This window comes from Dipodomys spectabilis, unplaced genomic scaffold, assembly GCF_019054845.1.
Source record: "Dipodomys spectabilis isolate Male_0828 unplaced genomic scaffold, ASM1905484v1 ptg000002l, whole genome shotgun sequence".
Classification (NCBI taxonomy): domain Eukaryota; kingdom Metazoa; phylum Chordata; class Mammalia; order Rodentia; family Heteromyidae; genus Dipodomys; species Dipodomys spectabilis.
Genome location: NW_024870679.1, coordinates 1918172 through 1939301, shown reverse-complemented (window position 1 = coordinate 1939301; position 21130 = coordinate 1918172). Strand labels below are relative to the sequence as shown.

At 42.4% G+C, this 21130-nt stretch overlaps 2 protein-coding genes across 2 annotated transcripts; one reads left to right on the top strand and one right to left on the bottom strand.

Moving 5' to 3' along the window:
- Positions 1–533: 533 nt before the first annotated feature.
- On the bottom strand, positions 534–8253 carry Wdr77 (WD repeat domain 77). Its single transcript, XM_042677065.1, has 10 exons — positions 7863–8253; positions 7392–7577; positions 5624–5765; positions 5343–5392; positions 3951–4021; positions 3770–3824; positions 3297–3368; positions 2713–2821; positions 2197–2265; positions 534–1604 (listed from the first exon to the last, which is right to left on the bottom strand). The coding sequence occupies exons 1-10, from the start codon at positions 8251–8253 to the stop codon at positions 1445–1447; spliced, it is 1305 nt and encodes a 434-aa protein (XP_042532999.1). The 3' UTR covers positions 534–1444.
- A 9-nt stretch (positions 8254–8262) lies between these two features.
- Positions 8263–20169, top strand: Atp5pb (ATP synthase peripheral stalk-membrane subunit b). The gene is made up of 7 exons (XM_042677074.1): positions 8263–8395; positions 8616–8652; positions 10119–10264; positions 12666–12829; positions 14057–14182; positions 18455–18634; positions 19770–20169. The coding sequence occupies exons 1-7, from the start codon at positions 8356–8358 to the stop codon at positions 19845–19847; spliced, it is 771 nt and encodes a 256-aa protein (XP_042533008.1). The 5' UTR covers positions 8263–8355; the 3' UTR covers positions 19848–20169.
- The last annotated feature ends 961 nt before the right edge of the window (positions 20170–21130 follow it).

The window sequence follows — 21130 nt, the reverse complement described above, 5'->3', positions numbered from 1 at the left end:
ATCTAATATACACTGGAACATGGTAAATCATACAAGACATTCACATACTGTGAGACCAAGGACTCTTAAGAGAGAAACACAAAGGTGCACTGCTTATGTGCATCTGATCATATAAAATAATATGTATCAAAATGAAAATAAGGTTTTTTTTCTTTGTTGTAGTTTTTTCTTTTTGTCTTGTTTGTTCATTTATGTCTTTGGGAGGGTACAGAAATGGAGGGATAAAGGGCGAACAAATGCAACAGTGGTACTCACTAGACATTATGTTGGAAATTAATTGTACAACTTGTGGGTGGAGACAGGGGTAGAAACCTGGGACATTGCCCAAAAAGAAATGTACTCTTTACCTGACTTAGGTGACTGTAATCCTGCTGTGTATCACCTTTATAACAACAACAAAAAGTTCTAACCAGTTATTTGCAACTGGGAAGTATAAATACTATCCTATAAGATAACACCCTGATGACTCACCCAAGTGTAACAGGTGATAACACAGAAGACTTCAATGGAAAAGATTCAATGGAAAAGAGATAGGCCATCAGTGCCTGCTCTTTATTTCAGCAACCAGTGTTTCTATTTCTCTCCCTGATGTTGGATTTTAAACCCGTAGGAGCCCAAATACAGTATTCAGACTTCCATTACCCATAATGGGTCCCAGGGTCAGGAAGTAAAGCCCCAGGCTGCTATCAGAGACAATGTGACAGGTTTCTGTGTCAGTTTTCTAACTTCATCTCATCAACGCTGAACTTTTCTCTATTGAATCTAGCACAGAAAAAGTCTTCTCTCATATACAAGTTGCCAAAGAGCGGGAGACAAGTGAATTGTTCACACACTATACATGTATCATCCAAACTAGTCATTCAGCCAGAGAACTGATTTCTGATTTAGCTGAATAGTAGGTGTGTCCTCCTCTTCCTCAAAGTAGGTAGACTGGATATTTGTGAATGGAAGCATTTTCCATGTAATGCTGTATTAAGTTTTATTAAAAAAATAAAAGTTGTCCCATCTATGAATGGCACAGAGCTGCTTGCAAGAGCCAAAGGATGCCTACACATCCCATAACCTGCCCTGACGTGGCCAGTTTGCCACAGGGCTAGCTACATGAACAGCATAAAATTCCTCTACCAACATTTTTTGGGGGTGGAGAGAGCACTGGGTGGGGAAGATGAGGATTTCTTTATTCCTTCTGCCCACACTAAAAACTGTAGACTTACATATGCACTTACACACACGTACTTATCCATTTTCAAGGAAGCTTTTCCTCCCTGTGAGGAGGATCCTAGAATCCAGCCTCCTGCAGGCTGAGAAACAGTACCTATGAACTGCAGAGATCTAGGGCCAACATCCTGTCCCAGGCTCCTGTGTGTTCTCATAAACTGACAGGGAGGTTAAAGGAGTGGGTGCTCACAGGTGGCTGTCTTGTTGTGTGTGTATGAAATCTAATCTACTCAGCAACATTCTCGGATCCGGTGGCTGGGAGAGATTCTGTGGGCACAAGATGGTGGATGACTTGATGGTCCCAGCCCACTGTGGTAAGAAGGGAGTGATTGAGTGGGGACCAAGTAGCATCTCTCACGAAGTCTCTGTGGGCTCGGCTTCTAAACCTAAAAGAAAGAGGGCATGGTTTGGCATGGTAGAGACAACAAGAAAAAATATACCTGAAGAAAAAAGAGAATCTAACATCCAAAGCCCTGCTTATGTTACACACATTTCACCAGGACAGCAATGTAGCTACCCACAGTATATGTTATCAATCTTGCAATCCTGTCTTTTACTGCCATAGATGGTAGTATGTGGGTCAGAGCTAGACAGCTAATTGTGGCAAATAAACATATATAACTGAGATCTTCTACCCAGTGCCTTTTGTCCAATAGGTTGCCTTTCATATCTGTGCTTCTCTATGAAGCACATGTTAAGATTACCCCTTTGTGGGAGAGAGCTGGAATACTACACAGAAATTTCACCTGCCACTCACATTCCTCTCTTCTCTATCAAAACCTCAGGTAGATATAGCTCATCTACACCCACTTATTTGCAGTGCCCAGGTCCCTCAGTTAACAGAGAACTCTCAGAGACATAGCTCAGGTGTTAAAGAGCACTGATAAGCACCAGACCCTGGAGTCAATGCCCAGTACCATAAAAGAAAGAAAAGCCACTCCCCCTCCCTGATTCCTGATCATAGGACTTCAAACTTACACCGCAGACAGGCTGGAGTCCAGCACAGCAAGTGAGCAGTCTTCACTGAGGGAGGCCAGGAAAGGAACACTAGAAAAGGGCAGAGAAGGATGTAAAAGGTTAAAGCCCACTGTAAACTGATCCAGAGAAGGGGGCCCGCTAGTCACTTTAGGTTAAGGTCTGGCTACAAGCACAAAGATCTAAGGACAAATGAGGGAAATGGAACAAAGAAAAGGTTCACAGCAATAATTCAGACAACCTAAACGCACTCCGTCCCAGCCTTCTATCCAATTTAGCAACAATAAAGATTCCTGGTGCTGAGTGTTGTTCAGAAATGAAGCCAAATTATAACCATTTTCAGAGAGCCCATACAACCTGTTTAAGGCCTAGTCTTAAGGAGTCAAATGATTCTCAAGACACCTCAACTGGAGACTGCTGGCTTTAAGGAATAATCTAATTACGAATGCTTTGCACACAGATGCTTCCCCTCGTTTTTCCCATCATCTCCACCAGGATCCCGGTGACAAGGAACAGTACCTGTGTGGGGAGAACACCAGCCGAGTGACACACTGGGAGTGTACAGCTGAGCTGAGGGCAGAGCTTGCATGCTTGCTGTCCACAAGGGAGACAGTCCCATTCTCATCACCTGCACAAAAACAGAGAATACGTCACAATGGTTAAGAGCCTGGGCTTTAATGCCAGGCAGACCTCAACTGAAATTCCAGTGTGAGCTTGGACAAATTGACTATTCCAAGCATCACTTTCCACTTTTGCAGAGTACGAGCAATAAATCATTAGGTGACTATGGAAACTAAAGAAATGGATGAAGTAACGGATTTTAAGCCACAAGCCATTACCATATGTACAGCTTTGTTATTGCAATAGTACCATACCTATACATGGTACAATAGAATTCCTTATGTGGCAAACATTTGCTCAATGACTTCTACCCATTCCCCAAATATCATCATGTTCTCCAAAGATATATTAAAACTAGCACAACTGACCTAGTGCCCAAGTAGGTGGACAAGACCAAGTAGCAAGAACATATGAACTATGGAGTTAGCTCTTTCTCCCTTATCCTCCCCTTCCTTACTGACATGTAATTTGTCATGTCTTACCAAAGACAAAGACTTCACTTTGCTGAGGGTGCCAAGCTAGGGAGGTAGGAAGATAGCCAGAGGCATTGCAACCTGCCAAGGAGAGAAGGGAGGTTTGAAACATACACAAAAAGCAGTTCCTCTAAATCCCAGGAAGTCCTTCATTTAGTTTCCTAAACTCTACCAAAGCAGTAGCTTCCCATTTACTGATATTTATCCACCAGCCTCCTGCCACTTATCGTTATAAGTTACAAGCACATTTCAAACACAAAACATAAAAATGGTAATACTAGCCCTTCTGTGAAGCTTTATACACAGCAAATTGTCCAGCTCTTCCTCTTGGTATTCTTTGCACAGTATAGGTCTAGCAGAGCCTGAGTGTGAAAAGAGATCACAGCAACCAGGCACCTAAAAACTGCTTTGACTCAAGCCAAAGAAAGTCACTCCCAGGTGGATTCCTAGTACTACTCTCCCACACTGGCTTTCAGACTCACCCATCTGAGATGCTGGCTTGGGAGAGCGAGTATCCCAGAGTAAAATTCTATTGTCCTAGAAGAAGGAACAAGAAAAGGGTTCCAGTCCAAAGAAGCAACAAGCTACTAGCCAAATCTCTACAACAGAGATTTTGGCCTACTGAGGATGGAGGCATGCTAGAGAAAAGGGGCTACATCTCACCTCACTGCATGAAAGAAACACAGAATCCTTGTGGGGAGAGGCAGCAACACAGGTGACTTGCCCTGCATGAGCTGTAAAGGAGAGAAGTATTTCAGAGAAGAGACTGAGGATGCTATAAGTAAGCCTAGATAAAAAAAAAAAAATCAAGAGGCAGGAGGGAGGGGGTGAGGTCTCTTCTCATGACACAATATAACACATTTTGCTACAAACAGATTATGGATTAGAACGATGTAAGAAAAAAGGTTGACAGCTGTAAAACCTAAAAAAGCTTACTGAAAAAATAAACTGGTAAAGACAGAACAGTAGCAACTGGATGCTCAATAAGAATTATGAAAGAATTTGCAATTAAGGTTCCCCAAATGTGAGGCTGGGAAGGTGGCTCAGTGGTACAGCGCTTGCCTTGCATGCATGAGGCCCTGGGTTCGATTCCTCAGCACCACATAAGCAAAAAGAAAAAAGCCAGAAGTGGGGCTGTGGCTCAAGTGGTAGAGTGCTAGCCTTGAGCTGAAGAGCTGAGGGACAGCGCCCAGGCCCAGAGTTCAGGCACCACCATGGGACCTAAAATAATAATAATAATAATGATAAAAAGGTTCCTCAAATGCAGGAACTACATTATTCTAGAGCAGTTCTCATATAAGAACACACAAACTTCCAAGTTGCACATAAAGACTTTCTAGGGGGTTCTGAGAATTGAGAATGTTAAACAAATTAATTTCTCTAATAATTCTCTTTCAGTTAGAACTAGTGGCTTATGCCTGTAATCCTAGCTACTCAAGAAGCTGAGATTGGAGGACTAAGGTTTAAAGCCAGCTTGGGCAGAGAAATCTTGGAAGTCAACCAGGAAAAATCTGAAAGTAGAAGTGTGGCTTACATGAAAATGGAGACTTGTGGTACAGGTTGGACTAAGTTCAATCTTTCAAATGTCTCTGAGAGCTGGGCACCAGTGGGTGGCTCATGCCTGTAATCCAATCCTTAGCTACTCGGGAGGCTGAGATCTGAGGATCATGGTTCAGCCCGGGCACAACTGTGACACTCCTATCTCCAATAAACCACTAGAAAACTGGAAGTGGCGCTGTGGCTCAAGTGGTAGAGTGCTCACCTTGAGCTGAAGAACGCAAGGACAGCATCCAAGCCCAGTGTTCAAGCCCCATGACAAACAACAACAACAAAATGTCTCTAAGAATGTAGCTGAGGAGGTATATAAGACCATCAATAAAAACTGAGGGAAAGACAAGGGGTAGCTATTGGAACCTGACAGTAGTATGCCAAATAAAACAAAATTCCTAGGCAGGGAAATGTGGAGCTGCTGCTTCTACAGGCAAGCAAAGTTAAAGGGCTGAACAGGGAGAAAAAAACAGCTAAAGCTAGGACCAAAAAAGAAAGACTACTCACCTCGGTATGAATTTAGTACCGTCTGCTGAGTGAGGTCCCAAATCTTGATGCTAAGAAGCAAAAAGAAACAAGAAACAAAACATAAAAATGTTTTGTTCCAAGAAGAATTTCCTATAACCAACCCCTCCCATGTCTTTGCCTCCTAATGGATTGTTAAATATCCCATAATTATTAGTAAACAGCTAGGTACTTATATTGAGCTCAAAATATTAATAAGGTTGATGAGAGTAAAGAAACCCCCAGGAAGCCTAGAGACAGGAGCCATGAGAGCAAGGACCCACCAGAAGTCTTTGCTACCACTGACAGCTTGTGTGCCAGAGCTCAGGACACTGACGGAGGACACAATGTCATCATGCTCATACTTGCAGAACTTGCTGACAATAAGTGTCTCATTCTCATCCAGCTCCCACAATTCAACAGCACCTGTTGGGAAAATAAAACTCAGATTATATCAAGATAGGAATTCATTCATAGGCCTTAAGTAGCCACTGTCATTAAACAAAGTCCACATCAGCAGAGGATTTAGCTAACTCTCAAGCCATTTGGTTTTGTTTTTTTATTTTGGGGGTTTTGGGATGTGGGGTTTAAACTCCGTTTTGAGGCACTGTCCCTGAGCTTTCTTGCTTAAGGCTAGCAATCTATTACTTGAGCCACAGTCCCACTTCTGGCTTTTTCTCTAGTTTATTGGAGATAAGATTCTCACAGACTGTTCTGCCCAGGCTAGCTTCGAATGGTGATCCTCAGATCTCAGTCTCCCAAGTAGCTAGGATTATAGGCATGAGCCACCAGCACCTGGCACCATTTGGTTTTACACTGCCTTACTGTTTCCAATTAACAGTTCAGACAAGTTTGCAGGTCTGAGAGCTCCTAGAAAAAGGTAAAACTTATTACTCTGCTTCCTGGGTGAAAACACTACAACCTCAGTTCCTGGGGAAAGAATGAAATCTACAGCAATCTAGTAATGTTAACAGATCCCAGTGGTTTAGTCACTTACATGCTGAAATACTTCAACAAATGTTTTTCAAAATCATCTTTAAATTACCTTTAAGTAGTTGTAAAACAGATGTCAGTTCAATACGTTTTGCAAAGTCTTAGCATGCAAATGTTACAGACTCAATCTTTAATATTCTACTTTTCAACTTCCATGCACTGGTAACTTTGAAATGATGATTCTTTTTTAAAAAATGCCAAACCTGCCCGGCCCTGGTGGCTCATGCCTATAATCCAAGCTACTCAGGAGGCTCAGATCTGAGAATCACCATTCAAAGCCAGCTGGGGCAGGAAAGTCTCCAATAAACCACTCACAAAACCGGAAGTTGCACTGTGGCTCAAGTGGTAGAGCGCACTAGCCTTGAGCTAGTGCTGAGGGCCAGCACCCAAGCCCAGAGTTCAAGCCCCATGACCGACCAAAAAAAAAAATAAAAGCAAACCTACTTTGCTTAGCTTGACACTCAAATATATTTAACCCCAGCACTTGTGGCTCACACCTGTAATCCTAGGTACTCAGGAGGCTGAGATCTGAGGATCATGGTTTGAAGCTAGCCTGGGCAGGAAAAGTCCTCTACACTCATGTCTCCAATTAAACACACACCCCCCTCCATAAAACCAGAAGTGGGCTGTGGTTCAAGTGGTACAGCGCTAAACTTGAACACAAAAGCTCAGGGACAGCATCCAGGACCTGAGTTCAAACCCCAGAACTGGCACATGGACATGCACACACGTGTGCGCATACACATACACACTCTTTAAGAAAATGGGACAAACAGGAAGACATTACATTCTGGCTTTGGTATAACCTTTAAAAATCAAGATTATTACTTGGCTTGGGCTGCACAAGTTAGGAGGAAGACAATCTATTTTTAAATGTGTAACCAATTTTTTTTTCCTACAAATATAGAACCTTGGAATGATATGTTCTACCTACTCTAGAGTTCGAGTTTGGAGACAACACTATCAGCTTCTCTATCACTACTTGGGGGCATTCAAAGATTGAACCCAACCTATCTCCATTCTACCAGAATCGGAAAAGTGAGAGGAAAAGGGACTCACCTGAATCCGAAGCCACCAATATACCTTTGTCCCCGACCCAGGTGAGGTCAGCCACTCCAGCCTCCGTCTGAACGCCGGCGGAGCAGAAGCCTTCGTTAGGGGCGGCACACGGGTCCTTGAAAAGCCAAAGGGAGCCGGCCCAGCAGCGGCCGCTCAGGCTAGAGGCCCCCAGCAGAAGCGCCCCGTCTACAGAGTGGGAAGGCACAGGCTGTCAGAACGCGCTGGGGGGGGGGGGGGGGGGCGGCGGGAGGGAGGCCCCGCCCGTCTCCATGGTGACCGGCCCCGCGGCGCACGCGGGCCCGTCGGGACCTCAACTCTAAGGAACGTGGGCAGGGTCAGGGGCCACGCGGAGCCGGGGGAGGGGGGGCACGCGGGTGAGTGGGTGGGATGGATCGGTCCGGGAAGGGGCGCCCCGGGGTCGGGGCGAGGTCGTGTCCAGGCCCGGGGGGGGGGGGGGGTGTCTCTGCTCACCAGCCCGGTACCGCGCAGCCTCCAACTGCCGTTCCATACAGGCGGGCGCGTTAGGGGGCAGGTTCCACTCGCGGGCTGCCGGGGGCACTAGCGAGGGCGGGTTATCCTTCCGCATCTCCACGGTTTTCGACTCCAACTTCAAAACCGACCTGGATGGCAGCCTGCCCCTGCGCTCGGGCGGGAAGCCACACGTGCGGCGCCTCCGGGCCTCCGCCCCTCTCGGGAAGACCCCCGTGGCTCCACTTCTCGCGAGACCTGCGCTTGCCACCTGCGTTTCCTTCGCCCGCCCCCCCTCCCGCGACAGGTTTCCAGGGAGCCTTTGCCACTTCTCGCGAGGAAGAAAGAAACCTCGGCGGACCCGAGACGACGTTGTTTTTTTTTTTTTTTTCATCTCGCGAGAAGTTGCTGGCGGCCATCTTGCGCCTGTCCCCAGACCCGGCCTCCGGTGGAGGTCACTGGCGGGCTGTGGCTGCTGTGTGGACGTTTGCTGGCCATGTTGTCCCGGGTGGCAGTCTCCGCCGTCGGCGCCGCGGGTAGGGGGCGTAGAACCCCGGCTGGGTTATCGGGGTGGCTGGGGGTCGGGGCTGGGACTGGGGCGGGGGGGGGGGGGGAGGCGGTTGCAGCAGCGCAGCGACTCGGCCTGAAGCAGGGCGATCGCCCGCGGATAACGGGAACGCCGTCCCGGGGGACCGAGGAAGGAGCAGATCGCTTTTCTTCCTGATGGTTGCTGACCTGCGCCTTGTCTCTCTGCAGCTCCCTGTCTGAAGAACGCAGCCCTCCTAGGACCGGGGTGAGTGGGCCGGGGAACGCACGCCTCGGCCCTGTTGAGCGCCTTGCTCCCTTTCCTCCGTTTCCTCTTCCCTTTAGGGCTTTCTTCCTAACAGGGAGGAGGGGGGAACGCTTAAAGCCTCCCCCCCCCCTCGTTCAAACTCGTAAGGTGAGTGAGAGAAGTAAAACTGCAAGTTGGGTTTTCTTGGGTCAACTCGACCCCACTCTTGTGACCTTCAGCAAGTCACAGCTGTGAGTCGGTTACTAGGTGACCTACCCAAGGACACATCTCGCCAAGTGAAACAGTGAAAGATGCTCTCTCTCAGTGTCTCGGCGGATCCCGACTTTTTGCTGCTGGAGCGTGAGCCATTCGTTGGTACTGCAAGTTTTTGTCACTCCAAGATAATAAAAAAAAATGCCATGTTGACTCGTAAAGCTTGCAAACTTTGATAACTACGGCATGAAGAAATGCCCTTAATTTATCTGTAATTCTTCTGCGAAAGCAATAAAGTGGAACAATAGGTTACTTCCAGATGGGGGGAAATAATAAGCTGGGGTTGAGCTCGGTGCACAGGGCACTGTGGTCAGTTCAGCACTTCAAAAAGAAACTTCTTTTTTTTTTTTTTTTTTAATAATGTGATATAGATAGGAAATGAAATAACTATAGCAGAGACAAGTAAAAACCCAGGTTTTCTTCCTACTCTTATCTCCAGACTACATCAGCCAGACACTTCATTCAGCTTATGTTTAGCCTTTCCACTACCATTTCTACTGTACTATGAGCAGTTAACTTTGACAAAGGTTATTTCAGAAGCTTCTTAATCTTTTTCTGTCAGGCAGTCAGAATTGGGAGGGAGCTGCGATTAATCTAAATACATAAATGATATTTTCCATAGACAAGAAAATTAGAAACAATGTATTGAAGTTCCAAGGATATAATGTAGCAGCTTACTTGAAAGGTAAACATTGAGCTAGCTACCCAACTCTGAAAGAGTCGTACTACATAATGATTAGAAAGCTCATCAAAGGGAATATTTAGAAATGCCAGATTTTTGGCTTTTAAGGAGCCTCCAAAACAGAAGTCATATAATAGCAATCTGTTTACATAGAATTTTTGTAGGAACTTCACATATATTAACTCAGTCCTCACAACAACTCTTAATTTGTTTTGTTCCCATATTAGATAGGGTAATCGCAGATTACAAAGTAAGTTCTTTGCTCAAAATCAAATGATAAGTGTAGGTCTTTAACTCATTTATATCTCATTGCTACTAATAGGCACACAAAGTATGAAACAAGTGATCTGTAAGAGAGCAAGTCCTTTGAGCATCTGTGATTAAATTATTATCATTGTCACTCCTGACCTATTCTCTTCCAAGTACAACAGTTAGAAAACTAAATCCTCATCCCCAATGGAAGAGCAGTGCTAATTGTATTTGTGCCTTCTTTGAAGAACAAGTTTTTAACTTGTACAATTGCCTCCTGTAGGGTATTACAGACAAAAAGAATCTTTCACACTACGCAGCCAAGTTTTGCCCCTCTACCACCCCTTCCTGAATATGGAGGAAAAGTACGTATGGGGCTAATTCCAGAGGAATTCTTCCAGTTTCTTTATCCTAAAACTGGTGTAACAGGCAAGTAAGAATTTACCCCATATTTAATAGTATAGTTGAATGTTACCACTAAATAAAGTTAGCTGGTTTGTTGTTGGGTTTTTTTGGGGGGGTTGTTTGTTTTTGGGGCTTTTTGGTGGTGATTCAATATAAAAACTTGATTTGGTTACTCTTTGGAATTAAGTTATTTGGAAGGTTTTTTTGTTTTTTTGGCGGGGGTCAGGTTGTGGGGCCTGAACTCTGGGCCTGGGCGCTGTCCCTCAGCTCTTCAGCTCAAGGCTAGCCCTCTACCACTTGAGCCATAGCCCCACTTCTGGGTTTTTTCTTTTTGCTTATGTGGTGCTGAGGAATGAAACCCAGGGCCTCATGCATGCAAGGCAAGCGCTCTACCACTGAGCCACCTTCCCAGCCCTGGAAGTTTAACTTAATTTCATCACATCATTTCTATTGATAGGAGAAATTTTGTGAGTGCCTGCCATGTGGAATATATAGGATAAACAAAGCATGAGTAGCTATGGAAAAATACTGTCAGATAAGAGCTGAGGATAAAAAATAAGGCAATTGGGCTGGGAAGGTGGCTCAGTGGTAGAGCGCTTGCCTTGCATGCCTGAGGCCCTGGATTTGATTCCTCAGTACCACATAAGCAAAAAGAAAAAAGCCAGAAGTGGGGCTGTGGCTCAAGTGGTAGAGCGCTAGCCTTGAGCTGAAGAGCTGAGGGACAGCGCCCAGGCCCAGAGTTCAGGCCCCACAACCAGACCCAAGAAAAAAAAAATAAGGCAATAAAAACCAATAATTACACGTGATGTGTATTGTATATGCTGTATTATATTAATATATACTGTATATTGTGTGTTCATATATACATATGTATGTATAAATTGGACTGTATTAGTTGCTTCCCTTAAAGACATAAACTTGAGTCTTGCATTTTTATGACTGATTTCATGTCTAACACTTAAGCTTTATGTCCCATGAAGACATTTTTATTACATAGAGAAAATAGCAAAAAGATTTGTCAAAGTTACATTATTCTGGTAGTGACTAAGCTGAACTTAAATGTAAGTTCCCTGATTAAGTTGGCATTCTTTCTTGCTGTACTCAAAAGACTGACTGTGAAACTTTGGGAGCCAAATATTCTTTTTTTAATCCTAGAATGGCCTAAAATAGCATTTCCTTAACTGAAGTTGCAAGAAAATTAATGTATTAGATTTATAATGTAAAATGTTATATGCAAATTTATGTTTAAGATGTATGTACTGAAAGCAATATTTTTTAAAGAGCTACTGAAACTTGAGAAAGTCTGGAGTCTTACTAATATAGTGAGTAGTGCTGCTCAGAAACACCATATAGTGCTACCTGGAAAACCTGATCTGATCTAGCCTGATACCATGTGAGTTACCAAGGAAAATGCTAAATGTTTTAAATCCTAAATCATTGCTGGGGTACTTTCCCAGCTCCTGGCCTGATTAAAGGAAAAGATAATGTTTTAAACATTATTAGGTGATAGAAAAGTTGAGAATTCTTTTGTTTACTTGTTTTTCTTGTTTCCTTTGTCAGATTGCTAACTCAATAATAGGCCAGGAATAAATTTTTTCCTATCCAGTGTTTCTTTTTTTTTTGGGTCTGGTCGTGGGGCCTGAACTCTGGGCCTGGGCACTGTCCCTTAGCTCTTCAGCTCAAGGCTAGCGCTCTACCACTTGAGCCACAGTGCCACTTCCAGCTTTTTTCTTTTTGCTTATGTGGTGCTGAGGAATCGAACCCAGGGCCTCATGCATGCAAGGCAAGCGCTCTACCACTGAGCCACCTTCCCAGCCTGTCCAGTGTTTCTGTTCAATAGTATATTTTGCTGGATAGATTACTGTAGAAAGTAACATGATATCTTTGTAGAATGATTTGTTTGTAGAATGAGGTGTTGTGTTGAGTACTTTAGGTACATTAACTTTATCAACTCTTTTTGAGGAAGCTTGTCTTGTCTACTATTACTTTTAGGTCATAGTCATGAGAGGGTTGCTTTGAGGCTACATGTTTGTTCTTTCTACTCTGCCATATTGCTTTTTTTTGTTTTTGGGGGGTTTTTTGTCAGTTGTGGGGCTTGAACTCTAGGCCTGGGCGCTGTCCCTCAGCTCTTCAGCTCAAGGCAAGCACTCTACCCCTTGAGCCACAGCACCACTTCTAGTTTTCTGGTGGCTTATTGGAGATGAGTTTCACAGCCTTTCCTGCCCAGGCTGGCTTTGAACCATGATTCTCAGATCTCAGCTTCTTGAGTAGCTAGGATTACAGGCATGAGCCAATGGCACCCAGCTTGAACTCTGCCATATTACTTCTTAAGCTGGTGTTGAGTCTTGATTATTATCAAATGCACATGCATTTTATATCCTGCATAGTGTATGCATTCTTTAAAAATAATTCCTTCTTCTTTCAGGACCCTATGTGCTTGGAACTGGGCTTATCTTGTATTTTCTATCTAAAGAAATATATGTGATTACTCCAGAGACCTTCTCTGGCATATCATTACTAGGATTAATGATCTATGCTATTAAAAAGTATGGAGCCTCGTTTGCAGAATTTATTGATAAAATCAATGAGGTAAGAATTATAAACTTTTTTGGGGAGGGGGTCCGGTAGTGGGGCCTGAACTCTGGGCCTGGGCACTGTCCCTCAACTCTTCAGCTCAAGGCTAGTACTCTACCACTTGAGCCACAGCGCCACTTCCGGCTTTTTTCTTTTTGCTTATGTGGTGCTAAGGAATCGAACCCAGGGCCTCATGCTTGCAAGGCAAGCACTCTACCACTGAGCCACCTTTCCAGCCCAAGAATCATAAACTTTATATACCATTTTATATTATCAGAGAAACACTTATTGATATTACTGTTAATTTGAGTTTTTTTTGTGTGTGTGTGTGTGTCTGGTCTTGGGCCTGAACTCTGGGCCTGGGAGCTGTCCCTCAGCTCTTCAGCTCAAGGCTAGCGCTCTACCACTTGAGCCACGGCGCCATTTCCAGCTTTTTTCTTTCTGCTTATTTGGTGCTGAGGAATCAAACCTAGGGCCTCATGCATGCAAGGCAAGCGCTCTACCACTGAGCCACCTTCCCAGCCTTGAGATAATTTTTTATATCTACCACACTCTGCTTTTTCCTTAGTCATGCTCATTCAACAAGTTATTATATAACTTTAATAAGCATTTTTTTTTTTAATTTTTTGGTTGGTTGTGGGGCTTGAACCCAGGGTCTGGGCCCTGTCCCTAAGCCTTTGTGCTCAAGGTTAGTGTTCAACCAGTTGAGCTACAGTGCCACTTCTGGTTTTTGAGTAGTTAATTATAGATAAAAGTCTCACACAGCTGGTGGTGGTGGCTCACGCTTGTAATCCTAGCTACTCAGGAGGCTGAGATCTGAGGATTGTGGTTCAAAGCCATCTCAGACAGGGACAGGAAAGTCCGTGAGACTCTTAACTCCAATAAACCAATCAGAAAACCAGAAGTGGCGCTGTAGCTCTAGTGGTAGAGTGTTAGTCTTGACCTGAAAAGCTGAGGGACAGCACCCAGACCCAGAGTTCAAGCCCCACAAAACCACACACACACAAAAAAGAGTCTCATGGGGACTTTTCCGTCGAGACTGGCTTTGAACCTTGATCCTCAGATCTCAGCCTCTGAAGTAGCTAGGATTACAGGCATGAGCCACCGGCACCCAGCTAATAAGCAATTCTTTGTTGAAGATTTCTATATTTCCCTATGTATCTTGAGGGAATTCTCACAAATGAGGGGTAGAATTTTAAGCATAAAATCTGTTTTATACTCTTGTTGCTTTTATAATTACAGCAAAAAATTGCCCAACTAGAAGAGGTGAAACAGGATTCTATCAAACAAATCCAGGAAGCAATTAATACAGAGAAGTCACAGCAGGCACTGGTTCAGAAACGCCACTACCTTTTTGATGTCCAAAGGGTAGGTTTCAACAGTTAAAAGAACTAACTTATTTGTGTGTATTTAAAAAACAACTGGTTTATTCTCAGATCATGTAAGTCTTTTGCCTTTAATAAAAAAAATGGATTGTCGATACAGCTTAGTGGTAGAGTACCTATTTATCAGACACAAGACCTGGGTTCAGCCTTTAGCATAAAACAAAAGAAACAACTTCTCACAAGGAATGATTAAATTGGATTTACTTGATTTTGTTTACAAATTTAGGTTCACACTTTCCATCGATGCTAACCTTGAATTGTCCCAACTGTCCCAATCTCTGCCTTCTGAGTAGCTAGGATTACAGGTGTTAGCAAGTGAGCCTATCTTTTTGTGCTTTTTTTCTCTACTTGGAAAACTGTTTCCCCAGAAATTCATAGACTTTGCATCTATTCCTTCTTTTGGGTCTCAGCTCAAAAATCCTAATGAGTGAACTTTCTTGACTGGCCTATAAAATGGTAAGTCTTTATCCTGTAATGTCCTCTGCTTCTATGCTTGTTACTGTCCTTCCTAGTGTTTTGTTGCCCAGTGACATATTTACTCAACCATTTACTTCCTACTCTCCCCATGGCTGGGTAGAATTAAACTCCATAAAGGCAGAAATTTTCTTTCTCTGTTATATTTTCAGCACTTTGCTTTGACCATGAGACTCACACTAAAAAAATTCAACAAATATTTAATAATAAAAACTTAAATAACAATCATCATTTGTTTTTTAAAGAGAGAGAGAGAGAGAGTGTGTGTGTGTGTATGTGTGTTATATGTGAGACAGTATTCTCCAGCTATAATCTAAATATACACCAAAAGAGGTTTTAATGTTTTCTGAGATAAACATTCATATGCTCAAGGATCTTGTGAAATTCTGAAAAATAATCTTGTTAAAAAGAAAATAAATTCTTAGAAACTTCAGGGGTTCTGATTCATTTTGGAATGAATCCAAAAACCTACACTAATGCACTGAGTATCTGAGACCACAGTGAAACATAATGACAAACATCATCAAGATTTTAGATGCTTTATTTCTGCATCTCATTTATCTTTTCATAGATGGTTCTTTTTTCTTTCTTTCTTTTTTTGGTTATGGGGCTTGAACCCTAGGCCTGGGCCCCTGTCCCTACACTCATCAGCTCAAGGCAAGTGCTCTACCACTTGAGCCATAGTGCCACTTCTGGTTTTCTGGTGGTTAGTTGGAGAGAAGAGTCTCATGGACTTTCCTGACTGGGCTGGCTTTGAACTGTGATCCTCACATCTCAGCTTCTTGAGTAGCTAGGATTACAGGAGTGAGCCACCGGCACCCAGCTCTTCATAGGTGTAACTATTAGACATAAAATACTGGCTTAAAGAACATACTTGAATGTGTTCCTAATTTTAGAAAAATAAATATTTTAGCATCTATGCTCTGAATATAGCAAAAAGCTCTACTGTGATCTCAGTTTGAATGTAAGTTATCAGATATTCGTTCTTTTTCTTTTTTTCTTTATTTTTTGTTGGTCGTGGGGCTTGAACTCTGGGCCTGGGCACTGTCCCGCAGATCTTCAGCTTAAGGCTAGTGCTCTACCACCTGAGGCACAGTGCCACTTCTGGCTTTTTCTATTTATGTGGTGCTGTGGAATTGAACCCAGGTCTTCATGCATGCGAGCACTCTTATCACTGAGCCACCTTCCCAGCCCCCAGATCTTCTTTTATACTTGCTAGGAATATACTCTCCCACTTGAGCCATGCCACATCCTAGCATATTTTGCTTTAATTAGTTTTCAATTAGGGTCTCACTTTATTCCCAGCCTAGCCTCAACCAAGATCTTTCTATTTACACTTCCCATGTACCTAACATTACAGGTGTGTATCTAAGTCCAGGTTTTTATCAATTGAGATAGGGATATCTCAGTTCTGCACTGGCTTCAAATTGTGATCCTCCTGAGCTCCCCTTCCTGAATAGCTAGGATTATAGGTGTGAATCACTGTGCTAGAATTTACTAGGTTTTCCAATTACAAATATGTTAAGATTTTTTTTTTTTTTTTTTGAGTCCAGTCATGGGGCCTGAACTCGGCCTGGGCACTGTCCCTCAGCTCTTCAGCTCAAGGCTAGTGCTCTACCACTTGAGCCACAGCCCCACTTCTGGCTTTTTTCTTTTTTCTTATGTGGTGCTGAGGAATCGAACCCAGGGCCTCAGGCATGCAAGGCAAGTGCTCTACCACTGAGCCACCTTCCCAGCCCATGTTAAGATTTTTGTGTAGTAAGTATATATGAAATCATTTATAACTCCTTGCTCTTTCTTAGGTAATGCATGCTATTTTTCAAAATGTTAAATCAGTTATGACTTCTGTATGTTTGGATGCAGGCCTCATACTTGTTAGGCAGGTGCTCTAACACTCAAGCCATGTCTTCCCAGCCCATAAGTTAGTTACAACTTAATTTTTCTTTTATGTGCTATTTCTAATTTAAAATAATTCCAGCTATTTTTTCCATTAATAGTTCTCCCCCCACACCAATATATTTGAGTATTATTTTTTATTGTTCCTATAAAGGTGATATACAGAGGGGTTACAGTTAACATAAGTCAGGTAATGAGTACATTTCTTTTTGCACAGTGTCACTCCTTCCCTCACACCTAGTTTTCCCTCCTTTCCCTACCTGTAGGTTGTATAGAACATTCTCATAATTTTTAGTAAGTGGATTGATAGTTCTTTAATGTCTTAAATAGCTATAGTTTTATCAATAAAAAAGCTGATAATGGTAGTATGCATTTGTCAACTCAATTCAATCTAGCATGGGCATCAACAAAAGGCCACGTTTGGAAAAAAAGGCTGTGGGTGTGGCTCAGTGGTAAGAGTGCCTGCATAGCAAGCGCAGACCCTAGTACTGCCAGAAATAAAAATAGTAAGTGCATGAACCCTAGATGTGAACATTTTCTAGATACAATCAAGGAAAAGTCAGGATGGCAACATAACTAAATAATAGGAGAGGAGAAGGGTAGCAGGGTTCAAATGTGTAAAGTCACACAGGCTTCTCTAAGAATTCTGACCTATACTCTAATTGAGAGAGAAAATTATTGGCAGAGGAGTGAAATGATTTCACTTAAATTTTGAGGACTCACTCTAGCTGACTTGTTGCAAATAGCCTTCAAATTGGAATTTGGGCTTTGTAGACTGGCTGCTTATATTAAACTCTTGGTTCCAATTTATTAGTTTTGTAACCTTGGGCAAGTTGCTTAACTTTTGCTACGTGTACTCTGGAAAGTGAAAATACTAGTAGCTTCCATGTTTATAAGGTTTAATTAAGCTGACATACATGTTTTAATAGGGGTCCCTGGTGGCTCACAGTTTTAATTATAACTGTGCAGGAGGCTAATATTGGAGGATCAAGGTTTATAGCTAGTCCAAGCAGAAAAGTCCATGAGATTCCATGGACTCCCATCTCCAATTAATTAGCAAAAACACTGAACTGGAGGTATGGCTCCAGTAGTAGTAGGGTATCAGCTGTGAGCAACAGAAAATGAACAAGAAGTGGGAGCTTTGAGTTCACACCTCAGTGCCATAAAATTGGTATATATATATATATATATATATATATGCATACAAATTAAACATTTCCAAGACAATACAAGAAACAGACAAAATGGTAGCACGCTATGGGATACTTCTTACTGCCTATAGTGTTACAATTTATTTTATTTTGTATTTTTTTTTTTTTTTGTCAGTCATGGGGCCTGAATTCTGGGCCTGGGCACTGTCCCTCAGCTCTTCAGCTCAAGGCTAGCACCCTACAACTTGAGCCATAGCACCACTTCTAACTTTTTCTGCTTATGTGGTGCTGAGGAATTGAACCCAGGATCTCATGCATGCAAGGCAAGCACTGTACCAGTGAGCTACCTTCCCAGCCCTGTTAGAATTTTTTTTACTACATGTAGGTTACCTGTTTATTTGTATTAAAGGCCTTTCACAAAAAGAAATCATCAGGGGCTGGGAAGGTGGCTCAGTGGTAGAGTGCTTGCCTTGCATGCCTGAGGCCCTGGGTTTGATTCCTCAGCACCACATAAGCAAAAAGAAAAAAAGCCGGAAGTGGCGCTATGGCTCAAGTGGTAGAGCGCTAGCCTTGAGCTGAAGAGCTGAGGGACAGCGCCCAGGCCCAGAGTTCAGACCCCACAACCAGACCCAAAAAAAAAAAATCATCAGGCATTCTGACAGGCAAAATTCTCACAACAGAAGTATTCCTTCAATTTTGCAAATAGTACTCATCATTTCTTAATTTTGCTCCAGAATAACATTGCTATGGCCTTGGAGGTTACTTACCGGGACCGGCTGCATAGAGTATACAAGGAGGTAAAAAATCGCCTGGACTACCATATCTCTGTACAGAATATGATGCATCAAAAGGAGCAAGAGCACATGATAAACTGGGTGGAGGACCGTGTGATACAGAGCATCTCTGCACAGCAGGTACAGGAGGTTTTGTAACTTCTGGAGTTATATGGGTGTCTGTGGTTATTAGCTGCTGCTAATGCTTCATAAAGTTTGAAGTAACTTGTATGGAGCATTTACCTAGAAATAGCAGAGTTAATTTTTTTTGGACAGTGGTAAGCTAAGAAATGCTACACAAGGGGCTGGGAAGGTGGCTCAGTGGTAGAGCGCTTGCCTTGCATGCCTGAGGCCCTGGGTTTGATTCCTCAGCACCACATAAGCAAAAAGAAAAAAGCCGGAAGTGGCGCTGTGCTCAGGTGGTAGAGCGCTAGCCTTGAGCTGAAGAGCTGAGGGACAGCGCCCAGGCCCAGAGTTCAGGCCCCACGACTGGACCCCAAAAAAAAAGAAAAGAAAAAAGAAATGCTACACAAATGTGCTAATGACTTTCCTTTTTAAAGTTTGATTACCAAAAGGTTTCTCACATCAAAGATCAAAACCAGTGGAGAGGTCACTGAATACACTGGTTGTGATGAGTGGTGCTCATGGTCCATCATCTAGGCAGCAAATTGCCAAGATACTCTCTGTGAAATGTACATTTTCATTTCCTCATCCCATGATCTCCGTTCCATTTCCTGTTTCATTTCCTATTAGTTGATTAAGCAGTATTTCTTTTTAAAGATTATATTCTTTATTTACTTTTGCTTTCATTTCCCCTCCCTCCCCCACATGCATGGCATACATAGGCCTTTTTGGTCATTTTCTACATAATCCATATAGGATTATGAAATTTGATGGATTGTTTTAATTTTTTTAACTATATTTACATAAAAATAAGGCATTTAGAATTTTAATACTTAAACTTAGAAAAGCCAACAATGAATGGAAAAAGAAACAAAAAAAAAGATTCTTAATCTGTCTGTATTGCTAATGATTGTTGGTCTTTTGTAAGGATCTCAGCTGTATAAGCCAACAACATGGGCTGGTAGTTATAGGGTTATCTGTCTCAAGTTCTAGGTTTCATCCACAAAAGCTGTGAACTGGAGTAGATTAACATTTTCAACTAGTAATGAGTTTGAGTTTCTGATCTGGTAGGTGTTGTCCTTTAGAATTATGAAATTTTATACCCATCCATGTTTTAGAAATGTCTGACTAAATTTTTCTTTCCTTATCACAGGAAAAGGAGACAATTGCCAAGTGTATCACAGATCTAAAGATGCTTGCAAAGAAGGCTCAAGCACAGCCAGTTATGTAAATGAATCTCCCAACAGAGATCTCTAAAAAAGTTAACTGAATGGAAATTAGTCTATGTGCAAAATCTTTCTGTATTACTATCTGTGGAAATCAGTTTACCTTTCTTAAAAAGGAAAAGCTCAAATTTTATTTAGTGAACAAACTATTGGCCAGTCAAGTTTCTCATTTTTATTCTACCTTTTGAGTTTAGTTATTTGATTGATCACTTTTGAATAAGCAGTTTGCTTTAATTAAAATTTGTTGTAATTTAGGATTATTACCAAGTTACAGTTTAATTTGGTAACTAATTTTGCCATCTTCCAATAAAGTGACAATTGAAACAATCTTTCATGTTTCACAATTCTAACTGGCAAGTTATGGGATACTTAATACTTTTGAATATTGTTCTTAAAATAACTAAAGCCAGGCATCAGTGGCTCATCCCTGTTATCTTAGCTATTTCTGACACTGAAATCTAGAAGACCTCAGTTCAAAACTATCAAAAAAGACCACAAGACTCCCATTTCCAATTAATTAGCAAGGAAGTTGAATAACCATGAGTTCACATCTCAGTACCAAAAAATAAATATTATATATTAAATCATACCATTACTTTTTTTTTTTTTTTTTTTTGGTCATGGGGTTTGAACTCTGGGCCTGGGCGCTGTCCCTCAGCTCTTCAGCTTAAGGCAAGCACTCTACCACTTGAGCCACAGCGCCACTTCCAGTTTTCAGGTGGTGTATTGGAGATAATAGTCTCATGGACTTTCCTGCCCAGGCTGGCTTTGAACCATGATCCTCAGATCTCAGCTTCCTGAGTAGCTAGGATTATAGGCATGAGCCTATAGCAAATAATATAAGCTCAGAATTTCAGAATCTCATATGAGTCTAGAGGATAATTGTCCAAAAGGGGTAGGTAGAGCGATTGTTCCGTAGAAGAAGCTATGCCAGTGTGCATCAGGTTCCAGATTCAATCAGCACCAAATAAACTGGAACTCTACCCACTGATGAGATTTACCCTATTCAAAACCCACAGAGCTACATATTGGTGAGGAAATGGAGAAATTGGAACCTATGTACATAGTTGGAAATAAAGAATGCCACAGCCATTGTAAAAGGTTCCTAAAAAAATTATTATCCACCACCTTCACTTCCGGATATATACTGTAAAGGAAGCCAACTGTGGTGGCATTTTACCAGCTTGTCAGGTTTAGGGGGATAGATTGTTAGCCCCACTTCAAGGCCTGCCTGGGCAACCTAAGATTATCTCCAAAGAGGGAAGGTGGGGTCTTTGAAGGGATTTTT

Coding starts and splice junctions, on each gene's coding strand:
- Atp5pb (XM_042677074.1), top strand. CDS start 8,356: ATGTTGTCCCGGGTGGCAGTCTCCGCCGTCGGCGCCGCGG. Junction 8,653..10,118: donor GCAGCCCTCCTAGGACCGGG/GTGAGTGGGCCG, acceptor TGCCTCCTGTAG/GGTATTACAGACAAAAAGAA. Junction 10,265..12,665: donor TCCTAAAACTGGTGTAACAG/GCAAGTAAGAAT, acceptor TTCTTCTTTCAG/GACCCTATGTGCTTGGAACT.
- Wdr77 (XM_042677065.1), bottom strand. CDS start 8,253: ATGAAAAAAAAAAAAAAAACAACGTCGTCTCGGGTCCGCCGAGGTTTC. Junction 4,022..5,342: donor GGTACTAAATTCATACCGAG/GTGAGTAGTCTT, acceptor TCTCCTTTACAG/CTCATGCAGGGCAAGTCACC. Junction 1,605..2,196: donor GACTCCAGCCTGTCTGCGGT/GTAAGTTTGAAG, acceptor TCTTTCTTTTAG/GTTTAGAAGCCGAGCCCACA.